This window comes from Caenorhabditis briggsae (genome assembly GCF_000004555.2).
Source record: "Caenorhabditis briggsae complete genome, chrIV, whole genome shotgun sequence".
NCBI lineage: Eukaryota > Metazoa > Nematoda > Chromadorea > Rhabditida > Rhabditidae > Caenorhabditis > Caenorhabditis briggsae.
In genome coordinates, this window is record NC_013487.2 from 7,406,832 (window position 1) to 7,426,031 (window position 19,200).

General features: G+C 37.0%; 5 protein-coding genes across 5 annotated transcripts in view; 2 read left to right on the plus strand and 3 right to left on the minus strand.

The window, feature by feature from the left end:
* The window catches only part of CBG05970, a gene marked incomplete at both ends in the record, with an annotated part of 1,582 nt that extends 975 nt beyond the window's left edge, over nt 1–607 (minus strand). The window contains one exon of the mRNA XM_002633202.1: nt 218–607. Within this exon, the coding sequence (XP_002633248.1) occupies nt 218–607 (390 nt within the window). The remainder of the gene's footprint in view (nt 1–217) is intronic.
* A 910-nt stretch (nt 608–1,517) lies between these two features.
* On the minus strand, nt 1,518–3,543 carry CBG05969 (the record flags this gene model as incomplete). The annotated part of the gene is made up of 5 exons (XM_045235475.1): nt 1,518–1,640; nt 2,089–2,187; nt 2,238–2,378; nt 2,429–2,791; nt 3,427–3,543. The coding sequence occupies 5 exons, from the start codon at nt 3,541–3,543 to the stop codon at nt 1,518–1,520; spliced, it is 843 nt and encodes a 280-aa protein (XP_045093109.1).
* A 1,526-nt stretch (nt 3,544–5,069) lies between these two features.
* On the plus strand, nt 5,070–5,084 carry CBG26328 (the record flags this gene model as incomplete). The annotated part of the gene is made up of 1 exon (XM_045235476.1): nt 5,070–5,084. The coding sequence occupies one exon, from the start codon at nt 5,070–5,072 to the stop codon at nt 5,082–5,084; it is 15 nt and encodes a 4-aa protein (XP_045098497.1).
* Nucleotides 5,085–11,591: 6,507 nt separating this feature from the next.
* Nucleotides 11,592–12,537, plus strand: CBG26329 (the record flags this gene model as incomplete). The annotated part of the gene is made up of 2 exons (XM_045235477.1): nt 11,592–11,687; nt 12,445–12,537. The coding sequence occupies 2 exons, from the start codon at nt 11,592–11,594 to the stop codon at nt 12,535–12,537; spliced, it is 189 nt and encodes a 62-aa protein (XP_045098498.1).
* Nucleotides 12,538–15,357: 2,820 nt separating this feature from the next.
* CBG05967 lies at nt 15,358–16,627 on the minus strand (the record flags this gene model as incomplete). The annotated part of the gene is made up of 5 exons (XM_002633200.1): nt 15,358–15,518; nt 15,565–15,873; nt 15,918–16,151; nt 16,199–16,501; nt 16,546–16,627. 5 exons carry the CDS (start codon nt 16,625–16,627, stop codon nt 15,358–15,360), a joined length of 1,089 nt encoding a protein of 362 aa, XP_002633246.1.
* Between the last annotated feature and the right edge of the window lie 2,573 nt (nt 16,628–19,200).

Consider the following 19,200-nt stretch of genomic DNA (forward strand, 5'->3'; position numbering starts at 1 on the left):
AGTAGCTGACAAATGGCTCGTGAAGCACGGTAGTTTCAATCTAGAAGATTCACTTATGCTGGCACAAACTTTCGGATTAAGAGAGTTAATGGTGAAATTATTTATTTTTCTATTTTCTTTAGTTATTCATTATCTACAGGGGTACAAAATTGCCACAATCCAATCAGTCGATGACTTGAGAGCCCCGTTGCCAACCCTATTTTCGGTTATATCTTACCTGCATCGAAACTTTCAGGTGGACACAAGTAACGTAGTTTACTTCTTCGGGCATTCTGCCGATGTCGGCGATCGTGATTTCTCGTTTCCGATTCGAAAACTCCGTTTCAACGACCGTGTCCGTTTTGAGCCATTTTTCATTAACTTGAATCCGAATCGTAGCATTCAGATTCCAGATATCATCAACAGAGTACCTTTGGTGTCGCATCCGTAACGATAAAACATGATTTCCAAGTTCCTCAGCCCAGTCAATATGTAGTTTTAGCTTCCAGTCAGTGTCGAACATGTGGAAGCGGTGGAATTTGATCGTGTCGATGGAAGAACCGGTGCCGATGACGTCACGACAGTCGTGCAGCTCGGTACACGTCCCTGGTGCTTCCCCAGTCGACATCTAGAAATTAGCAGCACATTCTCGCTTGTTGAGAAGCTGTTATTTTTGGCAAATTTTCCAGAAAGCTGGCTGATAAAGACAGGGGTTTGATAACCTGGTTTGGAAAGAAATGAAAACGGTGGTATTAAAAGGATTTATTAGATTTGATAAAATGAAAACAAAGGAGCAATTATCAGTTATTAAAGACGAAAAAGTATGAAAGCCCGATTTGAAATTGAAGAGAACTTTGAAGAACAACGAATTCCCAAAAGTAGTTTTTGATTTTGTCCTCGTGGACTACACGAACGACATTCCGAAGTCGGCCGTTTGCATGCATATTTGGCGCGGTTTTCAAATTCAGCAAGCTTTCAATTTGTTTTATGACCGTTTTCTTAATTGTCTTGATTGAATTCCATGGAGTTTTTGGAATGTAGCTAAAAATTCAATTTGTTTTGAAAAAAAAAGCTTTTTTATTACTCTAAAACCTACAATTATTACAAAGACCGGGGTTTGAATGGTGGAAGATTAGAAAGATGAAAGAGAATGACAAGTTTACAGAAAAAGAATAAGAGAAAATACAGACAGAGACGAAATAAAGTGATCATCAAATATATAGAAAGAGTTTTTCGGAGATGAAATATTTCAGACTCAAAAATTTACAGAAGATAGTTGAGTACCTGGAGAAATGGAGAGAAAGTGGTCGGGCGGCATGGAAAGTGTTTGGATGAGAAAGGGAAAAGGAGGATAGGAACGACATGTACACACAAAAAAGGAAAAAAGAAACAAGTTGAAAGCTCTCTTGATTTTTATAGAAATCTAGTAGAAGTGGTTGTTTTGGAAAGGAGATAGAAACAATATGATACAAATAGGATGAACAAAAGTTGGCTCCTATGTCGATTGGTAAGAATCGGAAGACGTTCATCGTCTGGATTCAATGACGGCGTGATATCTCTTCATGCTTTCTTGCTGGAGGTCTTCCGTGTCCGATTGGAGCAACTTTGGTCACATTTTGAGCCTTGATTAGTCCTAGTGTCACGGCTTTCTCAACAGGGAGCTGTAACAAATAAAATTGACTTTTTCCAGTCTTTTACCTAATGCATGCACAGGGCTCAAACAGCTATGGTATGCTGTTGCCCTCCAATGAGAAGAATCGTGCCTCTTCTCATTAGAGTGCCACCGCATACCCACAACAGTTCGATCCCTGTGTGAATATGAGGAAAGGTCCTCATCCGTTCCTCATATTTCTTTTCAGTTTTCCAATCTCCTGGGTGTAGTACCTAATGGAAGAAAACACCTGACATAGTCGTTTAAGTTAAGTAGGTCAACTACTGAAGAGAACAAATGAAGCGTTTCTTCTTCTTGGCATTCTTCTCTTTTGTTTTCTTTTAGGTTTTTTTTGTTCTTCAGTTCAGCTTTACAGAATACGTTACTTTACAAAATTAATGTTGACATCAGGTCAGTTTTTTTGTAATTACCAATCATCAACCTTATTCTTTCCTCACCTGTTTGTGTGGGAAAACTGGAACATGGCACTTGATGCAGCTCTGTGGCTCATTGGCAACACTGTTCTGACTGTTCCACTTGCGTTTGCAGAGTTGGCACTGAAAATAAACATCTCGATTATTTGAACCTAGTTTTCCAAACAACTCACAGTGAACTCTCCGTAGCACTTCTTTCTACCTTGGTATGGTGTCAATTCGTCGTACGGAGAATTGAATCGTTGTGGGCAATCCGAGATGTAATGATGACCGGTTGCATAGCAGATGTGGCATTGATAGCGTGGTGGTGGTGTCTGGAATCAAAGTGGAATGCACATAGTTTTGTTTGAAAAGGGAACAGTACCTTCTTTGGAGAAGACAAGAGCTCTGCAAATCCAGCAATTTCAGCTAAAGAGAAACCGTCTTCTGCGGCAAGAGCCTGCGCAGTGCTCAGATTGTTTTGAGCTTGAGTTTGTTGTTGAACTTCTTGAACTGGTTGCTTGGTCTGTGGAGCCGGTGAAACACCAAAGTGACGAGCAATGTCTTCCGGTCCTTGAGCTGAGAAGGCACGTTGGACTTGAAGTGGAAGAACGGCTGCAATTATCATTTGAAAATTTTCGAGTCTATTCAAAAAAAACCTACAGCTGAATATGTCGTTGGATGGAGATGCTAAAGGTGTTCGTGTCGGGCTACCGTATCCACTACTTCCTGACTCATCATTGATGTTCTGAGCCTGAAAACAGTCAATAAAATGATAATTTTGATAACATGAGGAAGTAAATATTATTATTTCCTTGTTCCCTTCTCAACGGAAAGTAGAAACATCTATGGAGGGTCTCTCCGTTACAGGGGCCCATTAATTAGAGGGAACCCAGTTAGTTTCGAGTATTTGTTATAAGCATTTTCGTCGGAAATTTTAGTTTGTTTCGGTTTGAAATTCTTGAAAATCTATAAACTTATCAAAATTTCTTCATATTTATTTTCGAGATAAAAACGTTTTTCTGAAATTGAGCGAAATTTATAGATGGGCTCTTCTAATCAAGATCTATCTCATTTCCGGTAAGAGGTATCAAAAAGTTGATGACTAACAAAATAATTTTGATATTATGATAAACTTTTTGTCAATTGACCACTTTCAGATACCTTTCACAGGAAATGAGATATATCGGCTCAAAGTTGACGGATTGGGTGTAATTCTATTGAAGTATTTACGGTAACTATCGAAACTAGAACAGGAAAAATGGAAAACCTAACTTAAGAACTGTTTTGAAATTAATTACATTCCTAACTATTGATAATAAAAACAGGTCATTCAAAAAAATTAATTTTCGATCACTTTAATTTGAAAGTGTTCTTTCTTACCTGTGACATGATGCGTGTCGGGGGTGATGATCTTTCGCTTGACGACGAATTTCCCGAATCAACATCTTTCAAGTTAAAGACTGCCAGATCGAGTGCCAGACGGTCATAGGCAAACATTCTTAAAATAGGAATCGTTACAGATACAGAAAAAATATTTTAAAAACAACGGATTGAAATATGAAAGGTGCACTATGAAAAACTTGGAGACGAGATAAGAAAGGATAGTACATTGGGTGGGGAATCAAAAAAGGAAAAAGAGTTAAAACCAATTTGCTTCACGATGACGGAAAGTTCAAAATAATGGTTTTCGATGATGTTATGGTTTAAATGTCTGAAATTGAAAAAAAATTAAGTGTTTAAAAATAAATCGAATCGCACTTGTGAGCCATCAAAAAAAAATAAGTAATCCCGGGTAAAAACAATCGTTCCCCTCTTTACTTCTTCAAGTTTTACAAGTAGGGGAAAAGAGAAAAAAGAGAAGAGGATGAGAGAAGGCGATCGTATGCATATTCATGTATATTTTTATTATCACTGTTCCTCTCTTTTCACGCCTCCTCTTGTCATTCTGTTCAGCCTCCCATACAAATATGAGAACCATTGGTCAGAAAAAAAAAGAAGTGAAGGGAGTAAAAAAAGTAGTGATGAACACAAAAAAAGTTTAGGTCTCGGATGAAAAAAAACATTCAGGGGCACACAAAAAACGACGGAGAAAAGGGTTCAACGTGTGAGAAAACGAAAGGAGAATGGGGAGGATGAGATGGGCGGAAAGAAGGAAAAACGATGCAAAACGCAAAACGACTTCTCGAATTTCACGACATGAGTTTTCTGATGCATCGAGAATGGGAGATGGAGATGCTCGATGCACATGCAAAAAGAAACATCCCAATGAAAGGGATATAATCAAGAATAGACTCGGACGGATGTGGTTTCTTTTTGGTTTTAAGAAAAGGGTTCTGGTTAGGATAAATCTGGTTACGATAGTGACCGTCGAGTGTTTCAAATAATTTCTAAAAATCATCTCTAATACTTCAAAACAAATGCTCCAAGGTAGAATCTAAATCTACTAACAATTTCAGATAAATTCCATCTGATACTTAATCTAGGGAAACCCCCATGTTCAAAAAAAAACGAAAAGTTTCTCGTTGTTTCTAACCATATGATGTAAAGAAAACTCATCTGTTTACCATGGCAGGCGCTAAAAATATTTACCGAGAGCATCTCCAAGTACGAGACTCAGAACTCATGATAGATTATATAAGCTTTATCTTTGCGACTTTCCCATCCACCTCCTCTCACCTATTCCTTAATTTTCATTCCAAAAAGAAATTTCGAAAAAAGTTGCCACAATATTTTAAATAATTTGTTCTTTATTGTCAGCAACCTCCTTGACTTTCAGGTAAATACAGTAAGTGAGCGACCCTGTTGGGGATGAGAGAGTACATAGGTCAGAGAGACGCAGACACAAAGGGCGGGGGGGGGGGGGGGAAAGAGATGGGGCGCCGCACAAATAAACAGGTAAACTGGTTCGTCCCACAACCAACCCCAAAGTCATTTTTGAAATGGATTTTTGTATGGGGTCTTCTATTGTCACATGGAATGAAAATCGAAAAATGGAAGTAGGCAAGACTAAAATGATTAAGGAAATGGCAAGTATTTAAATAAGAATGATTCTGTGGTCTTTTCCAGAGAGATCGAAGTGTAATTCTCACATGTATTCTACAGCGAGAACTATTTTGATGCTAGTTTGGCTTGAAGAGGTTGTAGTTTGATACTGTAGTATTGGTTCTGTAGTTCACAGACCGCAATTTCATTTATTTTAAATTTATCTGACTTTCAAACCATTATTCAATTTTGCAGATAGGTACGATTCTCTAGGATAATTGTGTTAGGAACTAAAACACAAAAGAATATGGAAACTAGTTTATTCTTTAGAAAACTCCGAAATTTTGTAAGTGAGACTAAAAGTCGAGGCCAGCAGAGTAAGGACCATTGAAACCCAAAAAAAAGTTGCGTAAACGACAAAAAAAAGACGGAAAAAAATAAGGGACGAGAAGAGATTTGCGGGAAAAAGCAAAGTAGTGGGGACTCTCTTTTTTCTCTCCCGGAAGAAAAAAGAGCAAGAGGTGACACGGACTGCTCTTTCTTCTTTCCTATCTTCTTCTTCTTCGGGTTCAAAAGCAAGAAACACCAGAAACACGCGTTATACTTTATGTGTATGTATGTATTTTTGTGTGTGAGTATGTGTGTGTTGCTCAATTTTTTGTGATATATGAATGGAAAGAAAAGAAATGTAGTGGGATATGGTGGGAGGAAGAGGAACAAGTTTGAAATGAAAATGAACGATGGTTTCCGTTGAGTCTAGATTTTTAGCTACCGTAACCCGCATTCTCTATAGAATCTCAACAGCAGATCTGAATGCTAAGTTCGAATGACTTTCAAATGTCAAGTGGTGAGTACAGTAACCAATGTACTATTCTAGCTTTTCCAATAATTTGAGAAAGTGCGATAGCCAACAAATTTGAATGGTAGTTTCAGAATAGTCATTTCAGAGAGTGCTTGGATCTCTACTAATACCAAATATTCTTTGGTCAAAAACGAGCAATATGGCATCAAAAATGACGATCAAAATACCATTTTTTGCAGAAAAACTCACAGCTGAATATGTTACGTTCTGGCTTTTTCACAATTAGCACCTACTTTTGGACATTTTTCTGAATCTCCAACTTTTAGGTCACCTGGTGACTTGGATTTTTGAACAAATGAGCTGAATCTTTTCTCGAAATACGACGGGCGACTATTCGAGGGAAAAACAAAAAAAACTAGGAGTTCAGATATAAGTTTTTGAAATTAAAAACCAAACTTGGAATTTTGGTAAAATTTGGAAAGAGTGGGATTCAAAAAATGTGGCTAAATGTTTAATATTTGATTCGCATATAAAACTTTTTAATGGGTCATATAAATAGATATCAGAATATACACATCCTATTGTTTTGAACTATTTTGACAGAATCCTAAAAATTTGAACAACAAAACATGAGAATATAAAAACAGGAGAAATAAAAAAGATAATCACGGGTATGATAAAGAATAAATGGTGATGGGTTGGAATAGAAGAAGAGTACTTGAATGAATTCTCGAACAAAGAAGCGCTTATTTTCAGAGAGAAGGTCAGTCCCTTGCAGACAAAAATGACCCTTCCGCCCCCTTTTTAAGGTCAACTAACCCCCAATTTTGAAGCTTCTCGTTCCGCTTTTCGATTTGAGTGGTCAAAACCGAAACTTTCAAAATTAGTCTAAAAATGGAAAGATACGTTTTTTACTTCTTAAACAAAAACTTTCATATAGTAGGTGATTGGATGGAAACGCAGACAAATTGACAGTCATCTGAAGACAAGAAGGGGTTGAAGGGAATGGAAAAAGATTGGGACAAAGGGTCATTTGAAACAAAGAAACAGTGTCAAGTCAGCGTTTGGGTTGGAAAGTAAAGAGAGAAATTAGGATGGGCGACAAATTGAAGAACGAGAAAAAAAACATAGAAGGAATGTGTGAAGACGTAGCGGGATGGCACAACGAACGGCACCTTGAGGACAGGTACGACCAGGCTTAAAATCTTTAGAAATCTCCGGAAATCCCGTATTATCAACGAAGACTTTCAGTGGATATGTGACCAAGAGAGACTAGCTCTCCACGACAAAATCCCACACTGACTTCAATTTCGTCTTCTCGACGATTTTTGTTGTTTTGAAAAATAAATGGAGAATGGAGAAGCTGATTTGAGTCTGGGGATTACTATATATGTAAAGAGCAGGTGATAAGCCAGATAGGGATTCCGATTGATACTTTCAAGAGAGAACATGAGGTAGGTGGAGTTCTACATGAATGGAAAAAGAAGCATTTTAATGTTCTCTGATTCATTTTGAAACCTAGGGGAGTGAGATTGATGAGAGTAGAGCATTGAAAGTTTAAATTGGAAACATGGAGCATGTCCAATCTACACACGAATCCAAAAGAAAGCGTGAAAAAGAAACTGACCAAAAAAAGGACAAAGATTTTCGGACATGGTGGCTCAAAGATAGAATGTTAAAAGAACATAATGCATAGTGGATGAGAGGATATATCTCTCATTCAAGACTTCAAAATCTCGAACATTTCTCTCTTGAGTTGTGTGCAACTCTTCGTGTATTACATCTTTCATGATTAATGTATCCCTACTTTTTTTTGTAAATTGTGCTGTCAACAAATCTATGTTCGTCACTCAACATTCCATCTCGAGAAGATGGAAAATGATAAAAGTGCAGATTTCAACAAGTGATTCAGGATGAGATGGAAGATTAGGGGATTATCCGATTATCAGATACCACTCATTTTTTCAAAAGAATAAATAGAGTCGATGTTGAAAAACAACCAGGGATAACCACAAAAAAAAATGGATAAACGGTGTCGATGAATTATAATTGCGCAATCGCAAAATATGTAGAATGCTTTGTCATGTCTCGTCGATAAATACCATAAATATTATAATTCAAATCGGTTACCTGCCCTCGGAAAAGACCAAAAAGGGAAGTGAGAGTATTGTATTAACTGGTTTTTATGAATTTACGAGCTCGTCAGTCTCGAATTGACGGCATTTTTGGAAAGTAATGCAAAGAAGAGGATTAGTTAGATAGTGCATATGTGTTACATAAAAACGGGAAGTTTCAAATGAACTATGACCATGTATATTGATGGATTATTGATACTGACTTGGTCCAACTTCAGTTGATTCCAGCTACAGTATATTATCTAATATAAAATCACCCAAACCATTAACTTTGAGCTCAATTATTTCGGTTTCTGTGAAAGATGTCAAAAATTTGTCAACAGATAGATATCTGTGATTTTATGATGCATAATTTATCAGTTGGCCACTTATTGATATCTTTCACAGAAATCGAAATAATTTAGCTCAAACTTTTGGGTGTGCTTCTATTAAAAACAACAAACATTAAGATTTTCAAAGGCCGAGTATCTGACGAGCACGTTTTAAAAACCTAGATTCTCTTATGAAATGAATTCCAAAAATAAGAAAAATGAATTTCAGATCGTTTCAGAATAACAGCTACGAGGAAATCAACAAAAAAGTATATCTTTCAGATTTATGGGATCATCTTGATTTAGATTTAAATAAGCACCTCCATGAAGAAAAACGTAAATATTGTATATAAATCTGCCTACATTTCCATATAAGAACACTACTAAATATCTTATCAAAACAAAAAGAGTAGCCTTGTAGGTGAGTCATTGTCTTGTGATTGCCTCTTGTGGGCGTTTTTGGTCAGAGTATCGAATGAACTGTTCTACTTTTGGCAGAGACCGTCAATCCTCTAGATGTTCACAACTGATACAGGTATCGTCGTCGCCCTTTGACATTTACTCGTCTCTCCGTTTCCTTCCGATGTGGTCACCACAATGATTCTCTTTCTACGGCTGCGTCCCTTCCGTACCTGAGGTCCATAGTCTCTATATTTTCTATTCATCTCTTTTTATTTTTCTCTCTCTCTCTCGGCTGTTACAATCTGCCCAACGACCTTCTGCGCCCTTTTCCTCCCACAGTACGGCATCAGGAGAATAGGCGCCATTGTCCTCGTGGGGTAGTTTTGTCTTTTGTCATCTGGCAGTGGGTATGTTGTCTAGGTTCAAATGTCAGGACATGACGTGGCTTATTTAGATTATGCAGGTCCACACTAGCACAGAAAATTTCCAGATGACACCAGACGTGATCTAACTCAGAACTCATGGTTGAAAACACACTCACATTTTCGTGGGAGACATTAAATGAAAAGAGAATGAAAAAACATAAAAAATGAGCACTTTTCGGATGGGTCTTTTTTTTTTTTGAAAAGCATCATCTGAAGGGGAAAGTCGAAGAAGAAAGCAACAACGATGAGAGTAATTGAAACTTATGAAGACAATAAAAGTCAAGACGAAACCACAGTATTCTGGCTAATCGAGAAAAGATTTGACGAAAGGATAAAAAACGAGAAGAGGACAAAAAACTGGTAGAGGGGGAGAAGTGAGAGAAAAATATGTCCGAATGAGATTAGTTTATATAGAGTGAGAGAGAGAGCAACATCTGAGCACCTGCTCCCGAAAAGAAACTAATTTTTTCATTCTTTGAAAATCTCACACTCGGGAGGAAAAAACATAAAAGAAGGCAAGTGGGGGCCCATAGATGAAAAGAATAAGAAACGAAGAGCAAAAAAAGAGAATGTGTTTCTTTACCAAAAAAAATAAAAAAGAGAAAATTCTCAAGACTCGGAGGGTCCCTTTTTCCGCCCATCCCCCATTTGGTTTGTCTCCTGGTAACATCAAACACCTTATGATTTATAGATGAGAGGAGGAGCATCATGGATATGCTCAAGGTCGTGGAAAATGTTTTTCTTTGAATATGGAGGTTTTCAGAAAAGTAGACCCAACGTCTAATGACCATACTTGTAAACCGGGTTCTGCCATAGTTTCTTTTAGAATCGATATTTTTGGACCAACTAACTATAAAATATATATGATAGCACTCGACAAATACTACAAAATAATACTATTTTAAAAAACTGTATGATTGTGTACTACTCGTCAAGTTCTCTCATATCTGATTTAGATGGTCTAAAAATTTTGATCCTAAAAGACATTATGGTAGATTATTCTTTTTATTCTTTCTTATTATTCTTTTTTTTTCTTATTCTTATTCTTATTATTGTTCACCTAAAGATCTCTTCGAGATTCTCGTTATACAACTTTAAATATAACCATATTACCTAGATTAATAACATACATACTAATTTCCGTAATTGAAAACATATACAGTATCTACATAGAATGATAAGCGATCTTCATAGAAAAAACATAATAAAAACCAGGGAAGAGAGAATATGTGCCATCAACTGGTAACGCAAAAACGAAAGAGTCCAAAACGAATGAAATTCGAAAAATACTAGGAAGAGGGAGAGAAGCTGTTCAAACATTTCGAATGGCGCGTCAAATTTTGGAGACAATGCGAACAAAGAAAACTACTAGAAATGGGTGGATACGAGGGATAAAAACGAAAAACTGCCACGCCGCGGTGAGCAACTAATCATGGGGCTTTCTGTGATGAGAAGATTGCCGTTCCATGTACTGGGGAACCCTATTTCGCAGAGCCGGAGATTCAAAGTTCTGAATTTCATATTGAAAACTGGGGAATGAGAATTCTGAAATGTTTATTTTATGAATTTCGTATCCTCTTCTATCTAATTTAAAGAATGTATCCCTTAAAAACAAGAAAAATAATGCTGGAGGCTATATCCCAAACTGGTGTGAAAACTTATTTTTGAGATGCTCTCAAACACTTTGTTTATCCATTTGGACTAATTCTAGAGGCTCGTTTGAAAAGAGAACAAAATGACCGCGACTGGAGAAGAAGAGACAGTTTTAGAATAGGGAAAAATTGAAGAAAAAAAAAGGAAATGTGCATGAGCTTTGTCAATCAAATTGAATTGAGACTATTTCGGACGAAGAGCAGAGCTCACTGAGGCCACCCCAACAATACAAGTTGTATAGAGAAATGAGAAAGTGGAGGGGAAGGGCAGAGCTTATTTTGGAGCATTCGAAGAAGAGCTACAAAAAACTGAATGGTACTTTGAACACAGGAAAAGTAAAAAGTAAGTGTATAAAAGTAAGTAAAGTAAACAGTTGAAGAAGGAGAAAAACGAAAAACTGGTAAGAGTAGGAAAAGGTAGGTGGGGGATTGTTTGGGTGGTAGGTTGGTAAGGAGAGAATAAACGAAGAGTTGGCATGAGAGTGTCGAGACGCAAAGAAAAGGTAAAAGGGCACCGAATGATGAGCAAACATACCCTTGAACTGTATTAAGAACATAGGCGAAAGTTAATGAGAAACCGTTCAGAAAGAACAAAAAATACCTACCGTAAAACCTATAAAAGAAGATCACCTAATTTTTTAATTTTGAGCCATTTTATCTCGGATACTGACAAAGATATGAAAAATATGTTAACTGTTTAATTGTTCATCATAATTTTACAAATATTTTATATGTTGGCTCATTTTTGATATCTTGCACAGGAGCCAAGATAAATTTGCTAAAACTTAACAGTATTCGGGGCCCTTCTACTACAGGTTTTATGGTATACAGTTGAAATGGGTGCTGATAAGTTAGAAAGCCAGATTAGTGATTCTCTGAGATGGACCATTATGGATTTAGTACGATCTGCGAACGGTGGAGCATTTGTAAAGGTTAGTTACAGAGGGGGGGGGGGGGATGTCTGAAAAATGTTCGAAGAAATGAAGTTTCATATCACATGTTTATTACCACTATTGACAACACCTCATATGGAAACGAGAGTAATAATGGTTTTGTTATTTGCAACAAAAAAGAGAAAACAAAAAATGGGCAAAAATCTAAAATCACATGTTTGTCAATTGAGTTCAGATCGGATATTGACGACCGGCTAACCCAACTAGTTAGTCTCCAATTCGAATCGACCGATTCGGTCGGGAATAGCAGTAGAAAATGGAGAAAAAAAAGGACTGTTCAAGGTCATCGCCCACCCCTTCTCCTCAACCCACAACTAACAAATATTTTCTATTTTTTTCTCTGTACATCTCATTTTTTTTGGTAACTTTTGCGCATCCCAAAATTGTTTGTGTTTGGCGTCACACTCGAATTGTGCCGTCCATTTTTTCTTCTGAATGTTCGCCTGTCTTATGACATGATTATGATCTTTATATCGACTATTAGGGGATTCGAGAAAAAGTTTATAAAGAGGAAGAGGATCGAAAGGGCATATTAAACTGTGATCTTCAATCATGTGAACAAATGTTCAGTTGATCACAGTATTACGGCAAAAATACAGAGAAAAAATGGATAAAGTTTTTCTGGAACTCTCGAATATTACCGTTCAATCAAAAGTGAGTAGTTCCCCAAAACAAAACTTCCGACGCAGTCAACGATGACATAAGGACCCCAAATTTTTAATGGCTCCGTTTTAAGCAAACTGAAAGAAAAGAAAAAAGCAATCGAAAGAAAGCAAGAAGGTGTAGAGAAGAAAGTGGTGGACGACGAAGTAAATGCTCTGGTAATTGAGTTGTGTTTCCTGGAGCACAAGAAAGGGTGAAAAGAAAAAAAGAGAAATTGAAAAGAAATAAGGAAACTTGGTGCATTGAAACACATCATAGCCGACAGTAACTCATTCAGAATTCGAGAAATCTTACGAAAAACGATTCTCATCAAAATTCGACACATTTTCAAAAGATGACGGTATTTCTTTTGAGTTGTGTTAGTGTTGCATTTTCTCTCCAGCATTTCTGGAGCAACCCGTTATTCTCTTATCTCCAGAATGTGTACAGTTGGTATAAGAGACCCGAAACGGAAAGTGAAATAAGAAGACAATGAAAGAACAGCAAAATGTTGCCAAATCATGTCATATGTGTGTGAAACGAGCCAAGAAAAAGAGCATGATAAGAAATAGGAGAAGATGAGAGGCAAGGGAGGAGTAGAATAATTAAAAGAAGAAGAAAGAGGTGAACAAAAAAGATCGTAAAAATTGGAAAATGTGTACAATACGATTCAAGAGTTATTACGTCGACAGGCAAATTCTTTTGACTTGAATTGTTTGAGGAAAAATAGGGTTGAATAGGTTGAATGTCATTGGCAATTTGGAAAAACGTTCGTGTGGCCTTGTCTAATTACTCGAATAGAAGATGAAATGATGAATCAGTTTGACCCAAAAAAAAAAGAGAGATAGAAATAGCAGTGGGAAGTCTTATTTTCTAAAGCTATATTTTCGAAATAAAACAGTTAGTAAGTGATAACAAAAAGATAAACTCAATCGAGTTCCATAAATACCGGCAACACTAATAGAATGCCCCACCAAATTTGAGCCTATCTATCTATTTTCCTGTAAAATATATGCAAAAGTAGTCAACTGCCAACATGTTTATTATAAAAACAGAAACATTTTGCTAGTTTACCACTTTTTGATATCTTTCACAAGAGTAGAGATAATTTAGCTCAAAGTGGACGCTTAGGGGGGGGGGGCGTTCTATTGGAGTGTTTACGGTATGTGCGATCTGAAAAACTAGGAATTCTCCCAATCGAGCATAGCCTATTCTTTTCAATACTTTGACAAAAATCGTAAACTGTTATCAAAGACAGTTTCTTTTCTCCGAAATACACAAACCAAAGTTTGAAACTGCTCAATGTGATGTGTCATCAGTCTTCGTTTTTTCTCTTCCCAAAAGGTATATTTGATCAACTGAGTCCACATTTCATGAATGGCAACTCTTCAACCACAAAAAAGTAACGTTAGCTTTTCGAATGTTAAAACTAGAAAAAAAGAGAATATTGTGTTGTGCGACTCAAAAACAGAACAGAAAAGATTCCACCTATTTTTTGACAACATAACAGAGATGTTTTCGCACCGTGGGAATGAGTTTCTATACTTGAACTCAAATTCTAGAAGTCTTACTGTAGAAACTTGAGGAATCTCAGGTATTCTCAAGTTTCTCATTTGAAACTTGTTGTGTTTCCAAGTGCAACCTTTTTTTCCAAAATGAGAGTAGAAACCTCTTTTGAAACCAGTCATTGTTTCTTTAAATAAACGAAAAATCTGTAATCAAGTAACCCAAATATTCTATTTCTGTTCATTTTGCCGCCTTTCGACTCATTGTCAAACATTGTCCGTTTCACGTTTTGAGATGCGCAACTCTCTTAAGAAAAAAAAGAGAGTTGTTCGAAAAAAAAGTTTATTTGCGGGTGATGAGAAAGTCAGAGAGACATCAGAGAAACAAAGAACTGAGAAAATGACAAATTAATAAAAATGGTCTCAAAGCTCAATGAAAATGGGTTTGTAGCAGTGTTACGCGGCACTACAATTTAGCTTCTCGGAAGGCGAAATATGGAAACCATCATAAAATAATTTCCTCGGAATTCGGAATACGTAATCCGGAACGTTCCGCGGAACGAAAGAAAACGCGGAATTCGGTGAATGTAACAGGAATTCTTGCAGATTAAAACATTCGCTGAAAATCCGACGAAAATAATTTTCTCGGAATCCCACATTTTTTAGGAATCCGGAATAAAAAAACACGGAATTCAGAATCCGGACATCTCTGTTTCTCATAAAAGATGATACAGGGAGTAATGGAACCATTCATCCAGTATTCGGTTCTCTTCTTTTCACCACGACCAAAACCAATAAACTGACCTTCCATTTGCCATTCACGAAAACATTTCCCGTCCCCATCACGAAACGACTTCTTTTTTCATTGCCCACCCCTATTTATGGATTTGGGGACGAACATCTGTCACTCCGTGGTGACAGCTCGTTTCCTTTTTCCCATCTCAATTTTCTTTTTCCGCTACGAACTCAAATGGAATCGAAGCGGCTCTCGTAGACGAAAGTCGTTACGAGCATTGAAATATGTGCTCTTTTCCTCTTTTCTATCCTTCTCATCGTCAAAAAAAGAGAAAAAGTCGGTAATTTGGAAAAAGGTCTTTTAGGAAGATGAATGAGGAAATGAAGGGAACAACTACTGTTCTGATAAAAATAAATCGGAGCTGTGGGAAAGAAACGCAGTCGGCTTTGGCCGAAAGTTCCACAGCGACAACAACCGTAACCTAAAATTATTTTCATTCTCGGGATTCAGTTTCTCGTATTTTACTGCTTTTCGTCGATGTCGAATTTTCTGCTGTTTTTCCCCAAACAAGTCGAAAATGAGAACTAAAAAATTACTGATATTTCGGAGAATATAAATAGTTTTAGGTTACTGTACCCGCCGTTGGGGGACCTTTGGCCACGGTTACCGGCGTTCCTATGCCATAGCTCGGTATTTTGCATCAGTATAATACAACATCATTTATTTCAGGGAAAAAGAAAACGGAAAAAAGAAAAGCAGATCGATTCTAATTTTTAGATTTTGTCCAATTCTTCCAGAAACCGATTGTTAGCTTCTTTCCAGCCAAACAAAATAATTGAGAAATCATCGTTGGAGCTGCTAGTTTCGGAACAATCTCATCAGCTACTGAAGACGATGGTGGAGAAGTAGTTGGAAATGAAACCGATTCTGAAAAAGTGTGATGTCTCATGATTTCTCATATTTCTTCGATTACCGTATTGTGAAGTGAGAGAAACTGCAGAAAATGAGTGAGCAGTGGTGAGACAGTTCACATAATCCTCAAGAGAACTTTGATGCGTTTGAGCCTCTTCAACTTGTTGAGCAAAGAATTGATCGAGTTCAACAAGATCCTGAAATACAGCTTTCAGACTGGACCCAGTTGAAATTTCGCTCGACGATTGGATGACCATGTTGTTTTTGAGAATTGGAGAAAGATTTTCAATGGTTGAATGAAGACTTTCTTCCATTGGAGACTCCTTCGAGACTTCAGAAGACGAACCCATCACTTTGTAGATATCAGAGTCTAAAAAGAAAATTAAAAGAACGACACCAATTAGCTAGATGTACCAATTGGGTCTTTCGTGAGTCCTGAATTTCCCGAGTAATCTGTTTTGAGTGATTGAAGTCCATATCCAGTGTCGGATGATTGAAGAGTTTTTCCGGCTTCCACACGATGGTAAGACAAATCAGAGGAATCTGTCAAAACGGACTTTTGAAAGGTTCGAGGAGAAGTGATAGTAGGCAACCATCCACAGTAATCGTATTGACCTTCATCAAAGTTGGCACAATCCAAAACCCAGTCTGAAAAAGGAAATCAAAAAAACTATATTTACACTTTGCAGTCCTACTTTTGCCCTTGAAAATGAGTCGAACAACAGAATAAAAATTGGATTGGAATGGAATGACTCTGGCGGCGACGTACTTGTAGTCACATGCCCATCTCATACAGTAATCATATTCCGCTTCGTAACGATCAGCAACTTGTTTCGGATATGGTGCATTGAGTTCGTGCTCCGTTGCAGTACCGTAATTGATATTGCTCTCTACTTTTGAAAAGTTTTGCAAGAAAGTTTTGTTGTGGACAAATCTTCTATTGTAACCCAATCCATCTCCAAACGCCATATCATCATGTCCACAAGTGCAGGAATCATCTGAAGAACATATATTCAGAACTATTTCAAAATGCTTATTTCACCTGAATAATCTGGACTCTGTTCAGTTTGGATCGTGGAATACGAGATTGAATTCATAGGCATACGATCATCGAAGCGTTGCATTTTGATGATGTAGAACGAAAGAATTGCAGAAGTGGTGACGTAGAATTTGATTACCAATTATCTGTGAAATAAGCAATCAGCATCAGAAATTTAAAAATTATCTGATGCAAAGATGTGGAAAAAAGCCACGAAGGAGTTGATATGTTTTTTCACCTAGATCGAGGCGTGGATTTCGAATTTGAACATAAGTGGAAATTTGAGCTAAAAATGAGATAGCATTCACCGTCATAGTTTTTTATATGATAGTCATTGTGACAGATAACGCGCGTAAGTCAGACTTCCGATGACCTCACACTTGTTTTTTCATCCCAATATCATCCGCGCTAGAATCCAAGAGTGCATTGGTTCGGAGGGTACATGGGATCTTGGGGTGTAGAGTATTTTAGCATAACCCTTTAATTTTGAGCAAAAAGAGCAATTGTCTGTAAAAAATTGTTTCTTTTGCCCTCCCATATGTACCACAAAATCCAATTAACCCTTAAAACCAATGTGCTCCTAACTATAAAAACTAAATGTACCCTTGGATATTGGGTCCTTATCTCCGCAATTTTCACCAATTAGATATTTAGAGCCTCCCGATCCCCATACTTGTAAATTCCGGGCCGGCCCGACAAAGCCCGGGCCGGGCTTGAGGAAATTTTCAAGACCCGGTATCAAAATTCTGTATTTTTGAGCCAAATCTCAATATAATTTTCTTCATTTTTCTTGTTTTTTTGGATTGTTTGTCTGTTTGATCTAAGAAGATCGAAAAAACTCGAAAAATGATTTTTTTAATCGAAACAAATCACATAAGGGTTCCCCCCTTATGTGTTTTTGGAAATTTTCAAAACTTGTGAAATGACGGGCCCGCCGGGCCGGGCCGGGCCTTCGAAATTCGGAAAAAAGCCCGGCCCGGCCCGTTACAAGTATGCCGATCCCTGTTACGTGTATTACATTGTGTCCCCCGTTTTTGAGTACATTGTTTCTTTTCTCTTATCACATTTTTTCTCCCTCCGTGGTCTTTCAAAAAAAAAGTCATCGCGTGATGGGGAAGAAAACAAAAATCAAAAAGATTGACTAAATTAACAAAAAAACTATGCTTGCATTAACTGAAAAATGCAAAAAACTGAAAAAAAATCTTTATGATTCATGAAAATATCAGATGATAAAAATAACCAAAATATACAGAAATAGTAGGTTCATCCGGCAGTTTGATCTATGAGAAGTTGACTCAATTTTCATAGAACCACTCTGAAAAATTTCAATTTTTGGTGACAAAACAACAGCCAATGTTTTTTTGATTCACATACCATGCCATTTTGGGTGCGAATTCTAGCAGATTGAATAACAGAGATGAACCTTGTTTCCAACTCGAAGTTCAAACAAGAAGGCGGTACAATGTTTAAAAAAACAACAAAAACAATAGAATCAGAGAAATCAGAAGAGGAAAATTTACATTGACCACCAATTCAGCTGACCCAGGCTGGACCAGGCCCTTGCTGTTTTTGTGGGGTCCGTTTTGGTTATAATATTGTTCATAGACAAGATAAAGTTTTCCAAATAGTATCATTTTGAAGTAATTAATGAGTTGTATCATATCTGATTAAGTTTGTCCAAGTTTATCAATTCTGAAAAATTGATACATTTGAACCAACTACAAGTATCTCTCACGTCAGTTTTGACCAGATTCATGTATATCCACAAAATAATGTTTCGAATTGATTCTTTGATGTTTTCAGTCAACAATTTTTGTTTTCTCTGATTTATGAAATACAGTATCAACACAACGATTCTTTTTACAATTTCTCTCTTTTTTACATTTTCCAGAATTCCAGCTTATTCAAATTTCTCTTGTCTCCGGAATGTAAAATGAGGCGGTTCGCATGTACTGCAGTCTTCCACTAATATCACTCTTTCTCTGTACCCAGAACACGACGCACCGAGAGACAGAGAGCATTAAATTTTGTCGTTTCTACCATTGCTCCCGGCATTTCTAGAGCCGTCACGTGTAGGTGCTTGCTGAAAGTAGGGCTTATCACACTTTCTTTGCTCGATTAATTTTACTTAAAAACCGTGGGCAGAGAGAATATGTAGTCTCATTGTAAACACATTTTTCTGACGTCATTCAAGAGATACTGTATCGCTGGAGGAAACGATTTCAGATTGTTTTTTGTATATAGTTTAATGGATTAGTTCTCGAGAACTTCTAGGGGTACTGTAGCAGACATAGAAGTTGTTTCCAGATCTGAGTGAGCTTTATTGTTGGGTTGACAAGAAAAATGCCGCATTGTTTTTTGCAAGCAACAATCGCCCGTCTTTTTTATTGTTCCCAGTTTTGCTATTGAAACATAGTTAACTTTTATTAATCACTTTCGCTGCATATCTTTTGGTTGATTCCAATTATTCGTCTAATTTATAAGTTCGTCTCTTTTTTCATAAAATTTCGAATTCCTATACCGTAATAGCCTACCAAAACAGTGTTTTTTCTTTGAAGGAGACAAATTGATTTCTTTCAGTTGCTAATATATTGTGGTAGAATGGAAGAAGTTCTATTTTTAAATTCAGTCGAAAAAAAACTAGATTTTGGTAGGTCG